General features: G+C 44.3%; 1 protein-coding gene across 1 annotated transcript in view; it reads right to left on the reverse strand.

Annotated features, from left to right (window-relative positions):
- Positions 1-7,924, reverse strand: part of PTCH2 (patched 2) — a 29,637-nt gene extending 21,713 nt beyond the window's left edge. The window contains exons 1-2 of the mRNA XM_075832581.1: positions 7,342-7,924; positions 5,715-5,907 (exon numbers count right to left, since the gene is read on the reverse strand). Of these exons, the coding sequence (XP_075688696.1) occupies positions 5,715-5,907; positions 7,342-7,488 (340 nt within the window). The 5' untranslated portion in view covers positions 7,489-7,924. The remainder of the gene's footprint in view (positions 1-5,714; positions 5,908-7,341) is intronic.
- Positions 7,925-14,377: the final 6,453 nt, after the last annotated feature.

Genomic DNA, 14,377 nt, shown 5'->3' on the forward strand with positions numbered 1-14,377 from the left:
ACCGTATACCGGGTGTACTATTATACTATACACTAGTTATACCGTATAGCGGGTGTACTATTATACTATACACTAGTTATACCGTATGGCGGGTGTACTATTATACTATACACTAGTTATACCGGGTGTACTATTATACTATACACTAGTTATACCGTATACCGGGTGTACTATTATACTATACACTAGTTATACCGTATACCGGGTGTACTATTATACTATTCACTAGTTATACCGTATACCGGGTGTACTATTATACTATACACTAGTTATACCGTATACCGGGTGTACTATTATACTATACACTAGTTATACCGTATACCGGGTGTACTATTATACTATACACTAGTTATACCGTATAGCGGGTGTACTATTATACTATACACTAGTTATACCGTATACCGGGTGTACTATTATACTATACACTAGTTATACCGTATGGCGGGTGTACTATTATACTATACACTAGTTATACCGGGTGTACTATTATACTATACACTAGTTATACCGTATAGCGGGTGTACTATTATACTATACACTAGTTATACCGTATACCGGGTGTACTATTATACTATACACTAGTTATACCGTATGGCGGGTGTACTATTATACTATACACTAGTTATACCGGGTGTACTATTATACTATACACTAGTTATACCGTATACCGGGTGTACTATTATACTATACACTAGTTATACCGTATACCGGGTGTACTATTATACTATACACTAGTTATACCATATACCGGGTGTACTATTATACTATACACTAGTTATACCGTATACCGGGTGTACTATTATACTATACACTAGTTATACCGTATGCCGGGTGTACTATTATACTATACACTAGTTATACCGTATGCCGGGTGTACTATTATACTATACACTAGTTATACCGTATACCGGGTGTACTATTATACTATACACTAGTTATACCGTATACCGGGTGTACTATTATACTATACACTAGTTATACCGTATACCGGGTGTACTATTATACTATACACTAGTTATACCGTATACCGGGTGTACTATTATACCATACACTAGTTATACCGTATACCGGGTGTACTATTATACTATACACTAGTTATACCGTATACCGGGTGTACTATTATACTATACACTAGTTATACCGTATACCGGGTGTACTATTATACTATACACTAGTTATACCGTATACCGGGTGTACTATTATACTATACACTAGTTATACCGTATACCGGGTGTACTATTATACTATACACTAGTTATACCGTATACTGGGTGTACTATTATACTATACACTAGTTATACCGGGTGTACTATTATACTATACACTAGTTATACCGTATACCGGGTGTACTATTATACTATACACTAGTTATACCGTATACCGGGTGTACTATTATACTATACACTAGTTATACCGTATACCGGGTGTACTATTATACTATACACTAGTTATACCGTATACCGGGTGTACTATTATACTATACACTAGTTATACCGTATACCGGGTGTACTATTATACTATACACTAGTTATACCGTATACCGGGTGTACTATTATACTATACACTAGTTATACCGTATACCGGGTGTACTATTATACTATACACTAGTTATACCGTATACCGGGTGTACTATTATACTATACACTAGTTATACCATATACCGGGTGTACTATTATACTATACACTAGTTATACCGTATACCGGGTGTACTATTATACTATACACTAGTTATACCATATACCGGGTGTACTATTATACCATAATATGCAGAATGCAGAGCAGCCCGCTTTAGCTAACACTAGCGGCATTACAAATAGGCTGTTATTCGGCAAGTTACGCCATGCCTGACGACCAGCACATTATCCCTCCACGTATTACACATAGTACTGACACCCCATGTACTATTCACAGCACTGACCCCTATTCATCACATTTATTTATTTTTATTACATTATTACACAGTTCTGACACTTTCATACATACATATTTATTTTTTACCATCCATTCACACCCTAGCACCACACTGACACTCATTTATCGCACACCTTTGAGCACTTAGTTTGCCACTCCCCTCAAGACTAGTGGGAGGGGCTATCACTATTTAATGCACACTCCTTCTGCAGCATTCTTTGACCCGTCTGCGTCCTGATGGGAACGGGTTTTCACCCACCAACCCACCCACCTAGTGAGTATGGCCTTTTTGGTGGTTTTGATGATATCTATGTCCCATTTTTTCTGTTTGTATTATACCATACACTAGTTATACCGGGTGTACTATTATACTATACACTAGTTATACCGTATAGCGGGTGTACTATTATACCATACACTAGTTATACCGTATACCGGGTGTACTATTATACCATACACTAGTTATACTGTATACCGGGTGTACTATTATACTATACACTAGTTATACCGTATACCGGATGTACTATTATACTATACACTAGTTATACCGTATACCGGATGTACTATTATACTATACACTAGTTATACCGTATAGCGGGTGTACTATTATACTATACACTAGTTATACCGTATACCGGGTGTACTATTATACTATACACTAGTTATACCTGGTGTACTATTATACTATACACTAGTTATACCGGGTGTACTATATATCTCTGTCTCCAATATCAACCACAGACAATAACATTTCAAACACTGAAGCAACCGCCATATTTGATAATTACAGGTCACTGCCAGCCAGGCTTCGGCCTACACAGGTCCTGGGCGTATCAACCCATCCACCCTGCTGCTTGGCAGACACCAGAGTCTAAAAAAACCATTCCTCTTATATATAAAAGACTGTAGGCAAAAAAATGAATGAAGCTCCTCAAAGTAACTGTTGACCTCACTGAGCCGCGAGGCACGTCAGACCTCATGTACAGAAATCAGTAGAGGTAAAAATTGGAGCTTTTACCTGTAGCAACCAATCAAATCACTGCTTTCATTTTCTAACAACCAATATCATCACTGCTTTCATGCTCTCCCATAACATCCAATCACACCACTTCATTTATATTCTAATTATGTACTAGAATAATTGAATCTCATTGGTTACTATGGGCAACCTCTACAATGGAAGAATGAAAGCAGTGATTTGATTGGTTGCTAAGGGCAACACCTGCACTTTCTTTCTGCATTAGTTTTAATACAAACGTTTGGAAGAAAATCAAATGAAGCTTTATTAGTCGTGACAAAGTGATACAATGCAGTCCTGATCCCTTTATTCACCCCCACGTGGAGTAGTTCTGTGATTAGACATGGAGGTTCATTTTTTCGCTTGCTGTCGAACGTGCAGGTTATTGTCGCCACACACATCTCAGAGCTGTCACCTCGGACAGATGTTTACACTTTGTCGGGGCCTAATCTACAATCTGTTCTTTATTTCAGCAACTAATTCACTGGAAATTGAAGTTTATATATTCCAGATCCCCTTTAAAATGTCTGCGCCGCTCGGGTCTCCAGATTAGACGCCCAGCTTCCCTCGCCACAGAGAATACAGCTCTACGTGAAGGCAGCGGACCAGATAAAATCACGGATATGAGATGATAAATATTACTCGTTTACACAGTGGCCTGAGAACATTTGTTACGGTTGCGCCAAATCAACTTCATCGCCGCCATCAGTATCTTATAATGGAGACTATACACGAAAATAAACTATAATGACCGGCCAAAAACAGCACAGACCAATGGCAGCAACGCGGCTCACGACACCACTGGCGCTGCCAAGATAAAACCGTTAACAAAACTGATAGGAAAGTTCTGGAATCTGACCGTAGGAAAGGATTCCATGCTAAAAAAAAAAAAAAAAAAATAGGCTGAAGAGCTTACACTTCAATGAGTAAGAATAATCGAGTGATTGTATATATATAATGGAGATGATCGGCCGCGCACGTCGCATACAGACACGTACACAGGGACAGATGCGCAGAAACTTGTATCCGCCGACCTATAAAGCGTCCATCATGTGGCTTATTTTTAATGTATAGAGAGCGGTATATGTTTAACAGGCCTCCCCTCCCCCCTCCTTACAAGACACAGCTGCTCACCATCTACTCAGCTCCAGCAACAAGCCTTTTGTGGTCCCCCTATTAGGTCCTAGACCACCCACTACCTATGGTGACCACCCAGGCATTCCCCGCAGCTCCCTCCGCCCTGCTCTTCCTGCTTACAGAAAGGAGCCTATAGGAAGGCCGGTCCTTAATGCTCAGTTTGTTTTCTCTGTCTGTCTATGGTGCGTTGCCTTGTTCTGCTGCCTTCCTGCTGGTAAAAAAAAAACACAACACACTCAGTCTGCCGCCCTCTCCTGCACCTCCTTGTACCCCCAAAAACTGGGGACAGTGCAATGAACCAACCCGGGATTGATGTATAACGTCCCCTCTGGGAGACCCCGCTCATCATAAAACACAATCCAATAAGGAAGATCAAAGCCCAATCATGGGAGAAACAAGCGAGTCTGCCATAAGGAAGCCGGGACTACTCCACCCATCAAGCAGGAACCATCCACAGAGATCCAAAACAATCTGCTGTCCAAATAACCCGCTGACATCTAGAGGACGCTTTAAGAGGTTCTGCAGCAGCTGCAGGGGGAGGCGTTGCATGGCAGACACGTCCAGCGCCGTGAACGCGTCGTCCTGTTTACCGAAGCTTCTCCCTCCGGCAGACGTGAGAGCTGCGAATATTAAACACTGCGCTCTGTGCTGCCGGGAACACTGGGGCTCCTGTGCTGGCCATTTATGAGCGCGCAGAAACCACCGCCAGGAAGCGCAGCGGCAAATCCCAAACTCCACGCCATAAATGACGAGATCAACGCATTGAAGCAACGTGATAACAGGCAGCGATATCTGATCAGGAACAATCAATGATAAGACATTCACCGTCACTATGGAAACACAACACCCCAAAATGCAGATCCTTCCACCAGACGAAAAATCTCATCCTGGAAAAGCTGGGTGACAACCAATGCGGCCACTATTAGAGCTCCTGCAAGGTTGTCATCCAGCTTTCCTAGAATTCCCAGAACCCAGAACAGCAAATCTTCCTATCTATGCAGTGATATTTAGCAGCCATGTATCGCTGTGTGACTAGGCAGATCTGACATTCAGGAGTCTAGGAAAGATGGGTGACAACTCCGGGAGATGTAACGGCGGCCCTATTAGTTGTCACCCAGCTTTTCTAGAAACATATATCACTAAGAAACACCTAACAAGCACTGTGGGAGCAGCAATGGGCAGCCATACTGGATGTCACCCAGCTTTCCTAGACAAGCAAATCTTCCTATCTATGCAGTGATATTTAGCAGCCATGTATCGCTGTGTGACTAGGCAGATCTGACATTCAGGACTCCAGGGAAGATGGGTGACAACTCTGGGAGCTGTAATGGCGGCCCTATTACTTATCTGTTTCTAGGAAAACTGGGTGACATCACTAAGAAACACAGAAAAAGCCCTGCGGGTGCAGCAATGGGCGGCCATATTAGATGTCACCCAGCTTTCCTAGGCACAGATAAGACTATCAGAATTTTTACCAATTTTATCAAATGAATTCAATAATTTCTGGGGAAATGCGCTTTGTTTTTGGATGTAAGGAGTCATTATGGGACTTGTAGTTCAGCAGTAAGAGGTTACAATACATCACAGGCCACATACTGAATGTGAGGCACAGATAAGCACAATGTACATCAATGGCCGCCGGACTCACCTTCCACCCATAGACGTTCAATGTCGGTCTCGATGGAGGCCACTCGTAGGCCCACGGCCAGCGCTCCGAACACCAGCAGACCGATGAACAGCACCTTCCCGCAGTGTCTCTGAATGGAGCATCCCAAGCAGAAGAGCAGGGCCTGGAACTGAGCGCGGAGCCAGAGCGGAGCCTTCTGACCCACAGCTTTACCCTAGAGAAAGAAAGAACAGGTCACAATGTGATGGCGGTCACTACCGGAGCACCACTGTCTAAAGGGGGACTACAACTCCCAGCATCACAATTAAAGTCCAGTTCACATCACTTGATCACCCCTCTTTTCTCATGTTCTGAGCCGGGTCCATGAAGCCCATGGACAACTGCCCCCTCTATGCAGCAAGTGAGACCCGGACCTGATGCCAGGATGCCTGGCGTGGCGTGCTGTGCCAGAGGAGAGGATTAGGAGCAGATGTTGGCGCACAGGAGCCGTGCCGACCATGTGTCATGAATGACCTCTAATTCCTAGCAGGTTGTTGTGAGTTTTATGGGACGACTCTTTATAGAAGTTGCTCATGAGCTTTCAAGGTCATAAAAAACTCTTCTGATGATGTGAAAACCCAGACCACTTATTAAAGGGCCCACCTGGCCGGCTGTGCCCGCGCCCACTATGTCTGGGGTGTTTGACAGGTGACCAACCAGGAAGAGGGAAATAAGGAGAAAGGAAGTTGTGGAAGTGGAAACAAAGTAACAAAAAAATGACAGGTAAAAGCTGGAGGAGAATGGGACCAGGACCCTCCCCCGCATTTCTTGTGGCCTTGTCCCAGTGCCAGTCCCCTGTGGCTGGAAAGTTATGCCACCCACAGAGCAACCAGAGCTGGCATCCTGGGCAGGGAGAAGGAGGTTTATGCCGACACAGGTGGTCCCGCTAATGCAATGGCCGCAATGTTCCCTCTGACAGGACGAGGAGCCCACACTGTGCCAGCCTGTGCCCCTATTAACTCTTCCTATGCCACTACTCGTGGAGAACTCATCATCTTCATCACACTGGGCATTCACTGGCCGCCTGCAAATGTCGCGCTCCCCGGAAAAAACGCAGCATAGAAAACAAAACAAACCGCAGATGTCACAGCGTCCTCCTCTTATCACCACCGAGTGTCAGCTCTGCGGGTCACAGCAATGTCATCTACAGGGCTGGAGACAGGTGACTGTGCGAGCCCCTGAGGGTCCATGTGTTTGACCCTTTAGCGGCTGGACTATAATAACCGGCACAGAGCTGCGACCCCGCTCCAGCCGGCACCGGAGGACGCACAATAACAACGACTGTTCTATTAAGACAAGTCCCGGAATGCAGGGACCCCCCCCCCCCCCCCCATTTATGAAAACAAACGTGAACATTGGGCCCCGGGCGAGCGATGAATGAGCGGGTGTCGTGCGCGGGGAGATACAATGTAACAAAGTCATTCTCAATGTGATAACAGTAACTGCATTGTGCAACTGAGTGCGAGCTCTGCGGATCAGCGTCAGAACACGTCCTGTCAACCTGTGCTGGCCCAATGCCATGACATGGAGATGCCAGTGTCCCCAGCGATGACCCCTAGGGGCCCGTGACCCGGTGACTACCCCCCGATGACAGATCGTGACAACTTACCTTAGAGATTTGCTTAAGTGCAAAGGCAGCGTGACAATAACTGGGTCTCCGCAGCAGATCAGACCCCGGAGCCGGGTACGAAGTTTTGTAGCCCGGGGGAAAATCTGTAAAACCTCTTTCCCCCGTGGTGGGGGGAACAGAGGCCATTGGTTCCTATAGCGAGCAGCGGGGGTATCACAGGCGACAGCGATTACGATTCGAGGGTCGTCCAGCCGATTTGTCACAAATCACCAACTCAGGAGATAAATCAACACCAAATAATCCAGCCAGGGGGAGTACAGGGGGCTGCCGGGTGACGTGCGGGGGTCTCCATCTAGGTGGGCAATTCCTTAGGTCCTGAGGTCTTCTCCTTCATGCTTCCCAGCTCCGATCCAATACAAGAGGCAGAGAGATGCGAGGAAGATGAGGGCTGAGCTCTGCCCTGTGTGACTCTGTGTCCGGCCTCTCAGCATCTGGTGAAGGCTTCTCTCTACTGAGCCTGTAAAGAGAGGACGGGAAGGAGAGGGGGGCCTGGAGATGTGTGCAGCCTCTCATTGGCCGGGGCAGAGGCAAATTACTCTCTAAACAACTCCTATTATTAGCTGCTAAGCAACAGCTCCCCAAAGTGAGGAGGGAGAGGAGACCACCCAGGCTGCTCCCTGCAAATCAATGAGGGGAGGGAGGAGGGGGCTTCAGCATACAAGCCGCACAACTTTTACAGGAATTCTGCTCCACAGACCTCCAAATGCTACAAATTTCTTACCACCCTGCTCTGTCCAAACAGCCCGAACCCACCCTTCCCACATCGCCCCTCATCTCTTATTTAGTGGTGCAAACAGACAGAGTGCCCAGAGACAGCTGCACCCGCTATTGTGAGACAGAGACAAAAACACACAAGAGCCCCCCAGACATCGGGCCCCCACATGACTAATGAGACATTACAGAAAAATAGGATTAAAGAGAACAGAAAAATAATAATTGGAAAAATTCAAAAAGAATTCGATACAATGTATCACTCGGAGGCGTCTTGTTTCTATTTTATTGGCTGATTTTTCTTCCTGCGTTTTCCTCCAGTTCAGATGATTTTTCAGACAGATGTTTATAGAACACGATTGCAGAGTTGAGCTGATTATTTATATAAGGGATGTGTGTATTTCTAGAAAGCCGGGGCCCCTCTCCCTCCCAGCCGCTAAATGATCCATTTCACACGCATCACATCCCTGCACAAACATTGTCAGAAAATACAGCCCCAAAAATGTGCCCGCTGCCCCGGCCATCCTGCAGTAATTACAGAGAACTGATGAATTGTCCCTTCTCCGGTGTCTCCGGACTGACATCCATCCCATTGTTCCACATGTGAGCGCTGCTATGTACAATCCTATGTATGCAGTAAACTGATATACACTCACGATGTGCAGCATTTCGGGATTATACATCAGATTTATTGGTGTTTACACCTGCAGGACATTATTCTCACCTTTTTCTACCATAATTCACTATATAAATCGCAAGCAGTGACAGGTGCAGTACCCGCCTGTGGCCAGCAGAGGGAGTGTTCGCTCAATGCTGTCCATGTGCTCCCGCTGTCGGGGGTCTATGTCCAGGCTGCACTTATTATCCAGCAATGAAATAGAAGACAGAATGTATCAGTGTAATCTACAATCCAGAACTATTACCCCCATCATTCCTGCACATGCTCAATATATATTATATCATTACATACATTCTTATATAGAACACATATTGCTGGTTTACAAAATACATGATCATAAAAAGATGGAGATCAAAACCGCAGAGTAACATTCCCCATAAGGCTGGGTTCACACGTGGCGGAATTTCACTTGAATTCCGCTGCGGACACTCCGCAGCGTTAATCCGCAGCGGAGCCGTTTCTGCATTGACTTCCACTTAAATTTAGCAGCGTTCGTTTAGACGATGCGTAAAATTCTGCTGCGGAGCATAGGCTGCGGAGCGGAATTTGGTGTCCGCAGCATGCTCTGTCTGTTGCGGAGCAGTGGCGGACTGGTTGCGGACTCATGGCGGAATTTCTCCATTGACTTCAATGGAGATTCTAAATTCCGCAATGAAGTCCGCAGCTGTCATGCACATGTTATGTGTGCTGCGGATCCGTCTTGCTTTTTTGACATGACATTTCTTCATTCTGGCTGGACCTATGTATTTCTAGGTCTACAGCCAGACTGAGGAAGTCAATGGGGCTCCCGGAATTACGGGAGCGTTGCTAGGAGACGTCAGTAAATAGTCACTGTCCAGGGTGCTGAAAGAGTTAAGCGATCGGCAGTAACTGTTTCTGCACCCGGGACAGTGACTACCGATCCCAATATACAGCAACCTGTAAAAAAAATAGACGTTCATACTTACCGAGAACTCCCTGCTTCTGTCTCCAGTCCGGCTTCCCAGGATGACGTTTCAGTCTAAGTGACGGCTGCAGCCAATCACAGGCTGCAGCGGTCACATGGACTGGCGCGTCATCCAGGGAGGTCGGGCTGGATGCCAAAAGAGGGACGCGTCACCAAGACAACGGCCGGTAAGTATGAAATTCTTTTACTTTCACTAGGGAAAGTGCTGTCCCTTCTCTCTATCCTGCACTGATAGAGAGAAGGGAAGTACTTTTACCGCAGTCCGCAGCAGCTAGTCCGCATCAATTTACTGCACATTTGGGCAGATCCGCAGCCGTAATCCGCAACCCGGATTAGGTGCGGTATTGATGCGGACAGTTGCTGAGGAAATCCGCCACGTGGGGGCATGCCGTATCTAATCCTATCATGTGTGATACTGTCTGCTGAGCTGTGTATATAATCCTGTCATGTGTGATACTGTCTGCTGAGCCATGTATCTAATCCTATCATGTGTGATACTGTCTGCTGAGCTGTGTATCTAATCCTATCATGTGTGATACTGCCTGCTGAGCCACTGTATCTAATCCTATCATGTGTGATACTGTCTGCTGAGCTGTGTATCTAATCCTATCATGTGTGATACTGTCTGCTGAGCTGTGTATCTAATCCTATCATGTGTGATACTGTCTGCTGAGCTGTGTATCTAATCCTATCATGTGTGATACTGTCTGCTGAGCTGTGTATCTAATCCTATCATGTGTGATACTGTCTGCTGAGCTGTGTATCTAATCCTATCATGTGTGATACTGTCTGCTGAGCTGTGTATCTAATCCTATCATGTGTGATACTGTCTGCTGAGCTGTGTATCTAATCCTATCATGTGTGATACTGTCTGCTGAGCTGTGTATATAATCCTGTCATGTGTGATACTGGCTGCTGAGCCGTGTATCTAATCCTATCATGTGTGATACTGTCTGCTGAGCTGTGTATCTAATCCTATAATGTGTGATACTGTCTGCTGTACCGTGTATCTAATCCTATCATGTGTGATACTGTCTGCTGAGCTGTGTATATAATCCTATCATGTGTGATACTGTCTGCTGTGCCGTGTATCTAATCCTATCATGTGTGATACTGTCTGCTGAGCTGTGTATCTAATCCTATCATGTGTGATACTGTCTGCTGAGCTGCTGTATCTAATCCTATCATGTGTGATACTGTCTGCTGAGTAGTGTATCTAATCCTATCATGTGTGATACTGTCTGCTGAGCCGTGTATATAATCCTATCATGTGTGATACTGTCTGCTGAGCAACTGTATCTAATCCTATCATGTGTGATACTGTCTGCTGAGTAGTGTATCTAATCCTATCATGTGTGATACTGTCTGCTGAGCTGTGTATCTAATCCTGTCATGTGTGATACTGTCTGCTGAGCCGTGTATCGAATCCTATCATGTGTGATACTGTCTGCTGAGCTGTGTATCTAATCCTATCATGTGTGATACTGTCTGCTGAGCCCTGTATCTAATCCTATCATGTGTGATACTGTCTGCTGAGCCGTGTATCTAATCCTATCATGTGTGATACTGTCTGCTGAGCTGTATGTCTAATCCTATCATGTGTGATACTGTCTGCTGAGCCGTGTATCTAATCCTATCATGTGTGAAACTGTCTGCTGAGCTGTATATCTAATCCTATCATGTGTGATACTGACTGCTGAGCCGTGTATCTAATCCTATCATGTGTGATACTGTCTGCTGAGCTGTATATCTAATCCTATCATGTGTGATACTGTCTGCTGAGCTGTGTATCTAATCCTATAATGTGTGATACTGTCTGCTGAGCCCTGTATCTAATCCTATCATGTGTGATACTGTCTGCTGAGCCGTGTATATAATCCTATCATGTGTGATACTGGCTGCTGTGCTGTGTATCTAATCCTATCATGTGTGATACAGTCTGCTGAGCCCTGTATCTAATCCTATCATGTGTGATACTGTCTGCTGAGCTGTGTATCTAATCCTATCATGTGGGATACTGTCTGCTGAGTAGTGTATCTAATCCTATCATGTGTGATACTGTCTGCTGAGCTGTGTATCGAATCCTATCATGTGTGATACTGTCTGCTGAGCCGGTGTATCTAATCCTATCATGTGTGATACTGTCTGCTGAGCTGTGTATCTAATCCTATCATGTGTGATACTGTCTGCTGAGCTGTGTATCTAATCCTATCATGTGTGATACTGTCTGCTGAGCTGCTGTATCTAATCCTATCATGTGTGATACTGTCTGCTGAGCTGCTGTATCTAATCCTATCATGTGTGATACTGTCTGCTGAGCTGCTGTATCTAAGTCCATCATGTGTGAGAAATAACACACACCAGGGAAGAGTTAATGTTCCCAGCCCCCCTATTATCTGATACTGTTGTATACACCCGGCATTGATAGATATAGTCTAAACACAGACGTGCTGGTATATACAATGCACAGAACCGGCCCCTCACCTGTACCGTGCGGCTCACGTTTCTCCCCCGCTTAGCGCAGCATGGTATTCCCATCTTATACACATCGACAGTATATAACATAAATATCTGATAGGTGGGGGTTCCACTTATCGGTAGTATAGGGGTCCCCAGCGCCCCTGTTAATCACTCCAGAGAGTAGGAATCAAGTGTGCCGCGTATGAGCGCCGCTATCTCTACCGCCGTCTTCTATCACCCCCATAAACTACAATGGATGGAGCCGCATTTATTCACTGCCCCCTCCCCATCTCGTCTACGAACTGAGGAGTCCACAAATGGGGGTGCCAGGGAGCGCAAAACTCAACATGGCAGGCCGCGGGTTGTGCTCCTGACATCACAGTGAAGGCGCCGGACTGCAGCAGACGTGGCGGTAACTCGCTAATAAGGCTGGGTTCACACGACCTATTTTCAGACGTAAACGAGGCGTATTATGCCTCGTTTTACGTCTGAAAATAGGGCTACAATACGTCGGCAAACATCTGCCCATTCATTTGACGTACTGTGCAGACGACCTGTCATGTACGCGTCGTCGTTTGACAGCTGTCAAACGACGACGCGTAAAAATACAGCCTCGTCAAAAGAAGTGCAAGACACATATACATTATATGTGGGACACTTATATACATTATATGCGGGACACTTATATACATTATATGCGGGACACTTATATACATTATATGCGGGACACTTGTATACATTATATGCGGGACACTTATATACATTATATGCGGGACACATATACATTATATGTGGGACACTTATATACATTATATGCGGGACACTTATATACATTATATGCGGGACACTTCTATACATTATATGCGGGACACTTCTATACATTATATGCGGGACACTTATATACATTATATGCGGGACACTTATATACATTATATGCGGGACACTTATATACATTATATGCGGGACACTTATATACATTATATGCGGGACACTTATATACATTATATGCGGGACACTTATATACATTATATGCGGGACACTTATATACATTATATGCGGGACACTTATATACATTATATGCGGGACACTTATATACATTATATGCGGGACACTTATATACATTATATGCGGGACACTTATATACATTATATGCGGGACACTTCTATACATTATATGCGGGACACTTCTATACATTATATGCGGGACACTTCTATACATTATATGCGGGACACTTATATACATTATATGCGGGACACTTATATACATTATATGCGGGACACTTATATACATTATATGCGGGACACTTATATACATTATATGCGGGACACTTATATACAATATATGCGGGACTCTTATATACATTATATGCGGGACTCTTATATACATTATATGCGGGACACTTATATACATTATATGCGGGACACTTCTATACATTATATGCGGGACACTTATATACATTATATGCGGGACACTTATATACATTATATGCGGGACACTTATATACATTATATGCGGGACACTTATATACAATATATGCGGGACTCTTATATACATTATATGCGGGACACTTATATACATTATATGCGGGACACTTATATACATTATATGCGGGACACTTATATACAATATATGCGGGACTCTTATATACATTATATGCGGGACACTTATATACATTATATGCCGGACACTTATATACATTATATGCCGGACACTTATATACATTATATGCGGGACACTTATATACATTATATGCGGGACACTTATATACATTATATGCGGGACACTTATATACATTATATGCGGGACACTTATATACATTATATGCCGGACACTTATATACATTATATGCGGGACACTTATATACATTATATGCGGGACACTTATATACATTATATGCGGGACACTTATATACATTATATGCGGGACACTTATATACATTATATGCGGGACACTTATATACATTATATGCGGGACACTTATATACATTATATGCGGGACACTTATATACATTATATGCGGGGCACTTCTATACATTATATGCGGGACACTTATATACATTATATGCGGGACACTTCTATACATTATATGCGGGGCACTTCTATACATTATATGCGGGGCACTTCTATACATTATATGCGGGACACTTATATACATTATATGCGGGACACTTATATACATTATATGCGGGACACTTATATACATTATATGCCGGACACTTA

This window comes from Rhinoderma darwinii, chromosome 7, assembly GCF_050947455.1.
Source record: "Rhinoderma darwinii isolate aRhiDar2 chromosome 7, aRhiDar2.hap1, whole genome shotgun sequence".
In the NCBI taxonomy this organism is placed as follows: Eukaryota; Metazoa; Chordata; class Amphibia; order Anura; family Rhinodermatidae; genus Rhinoderma; species Rhinoderma darwinii.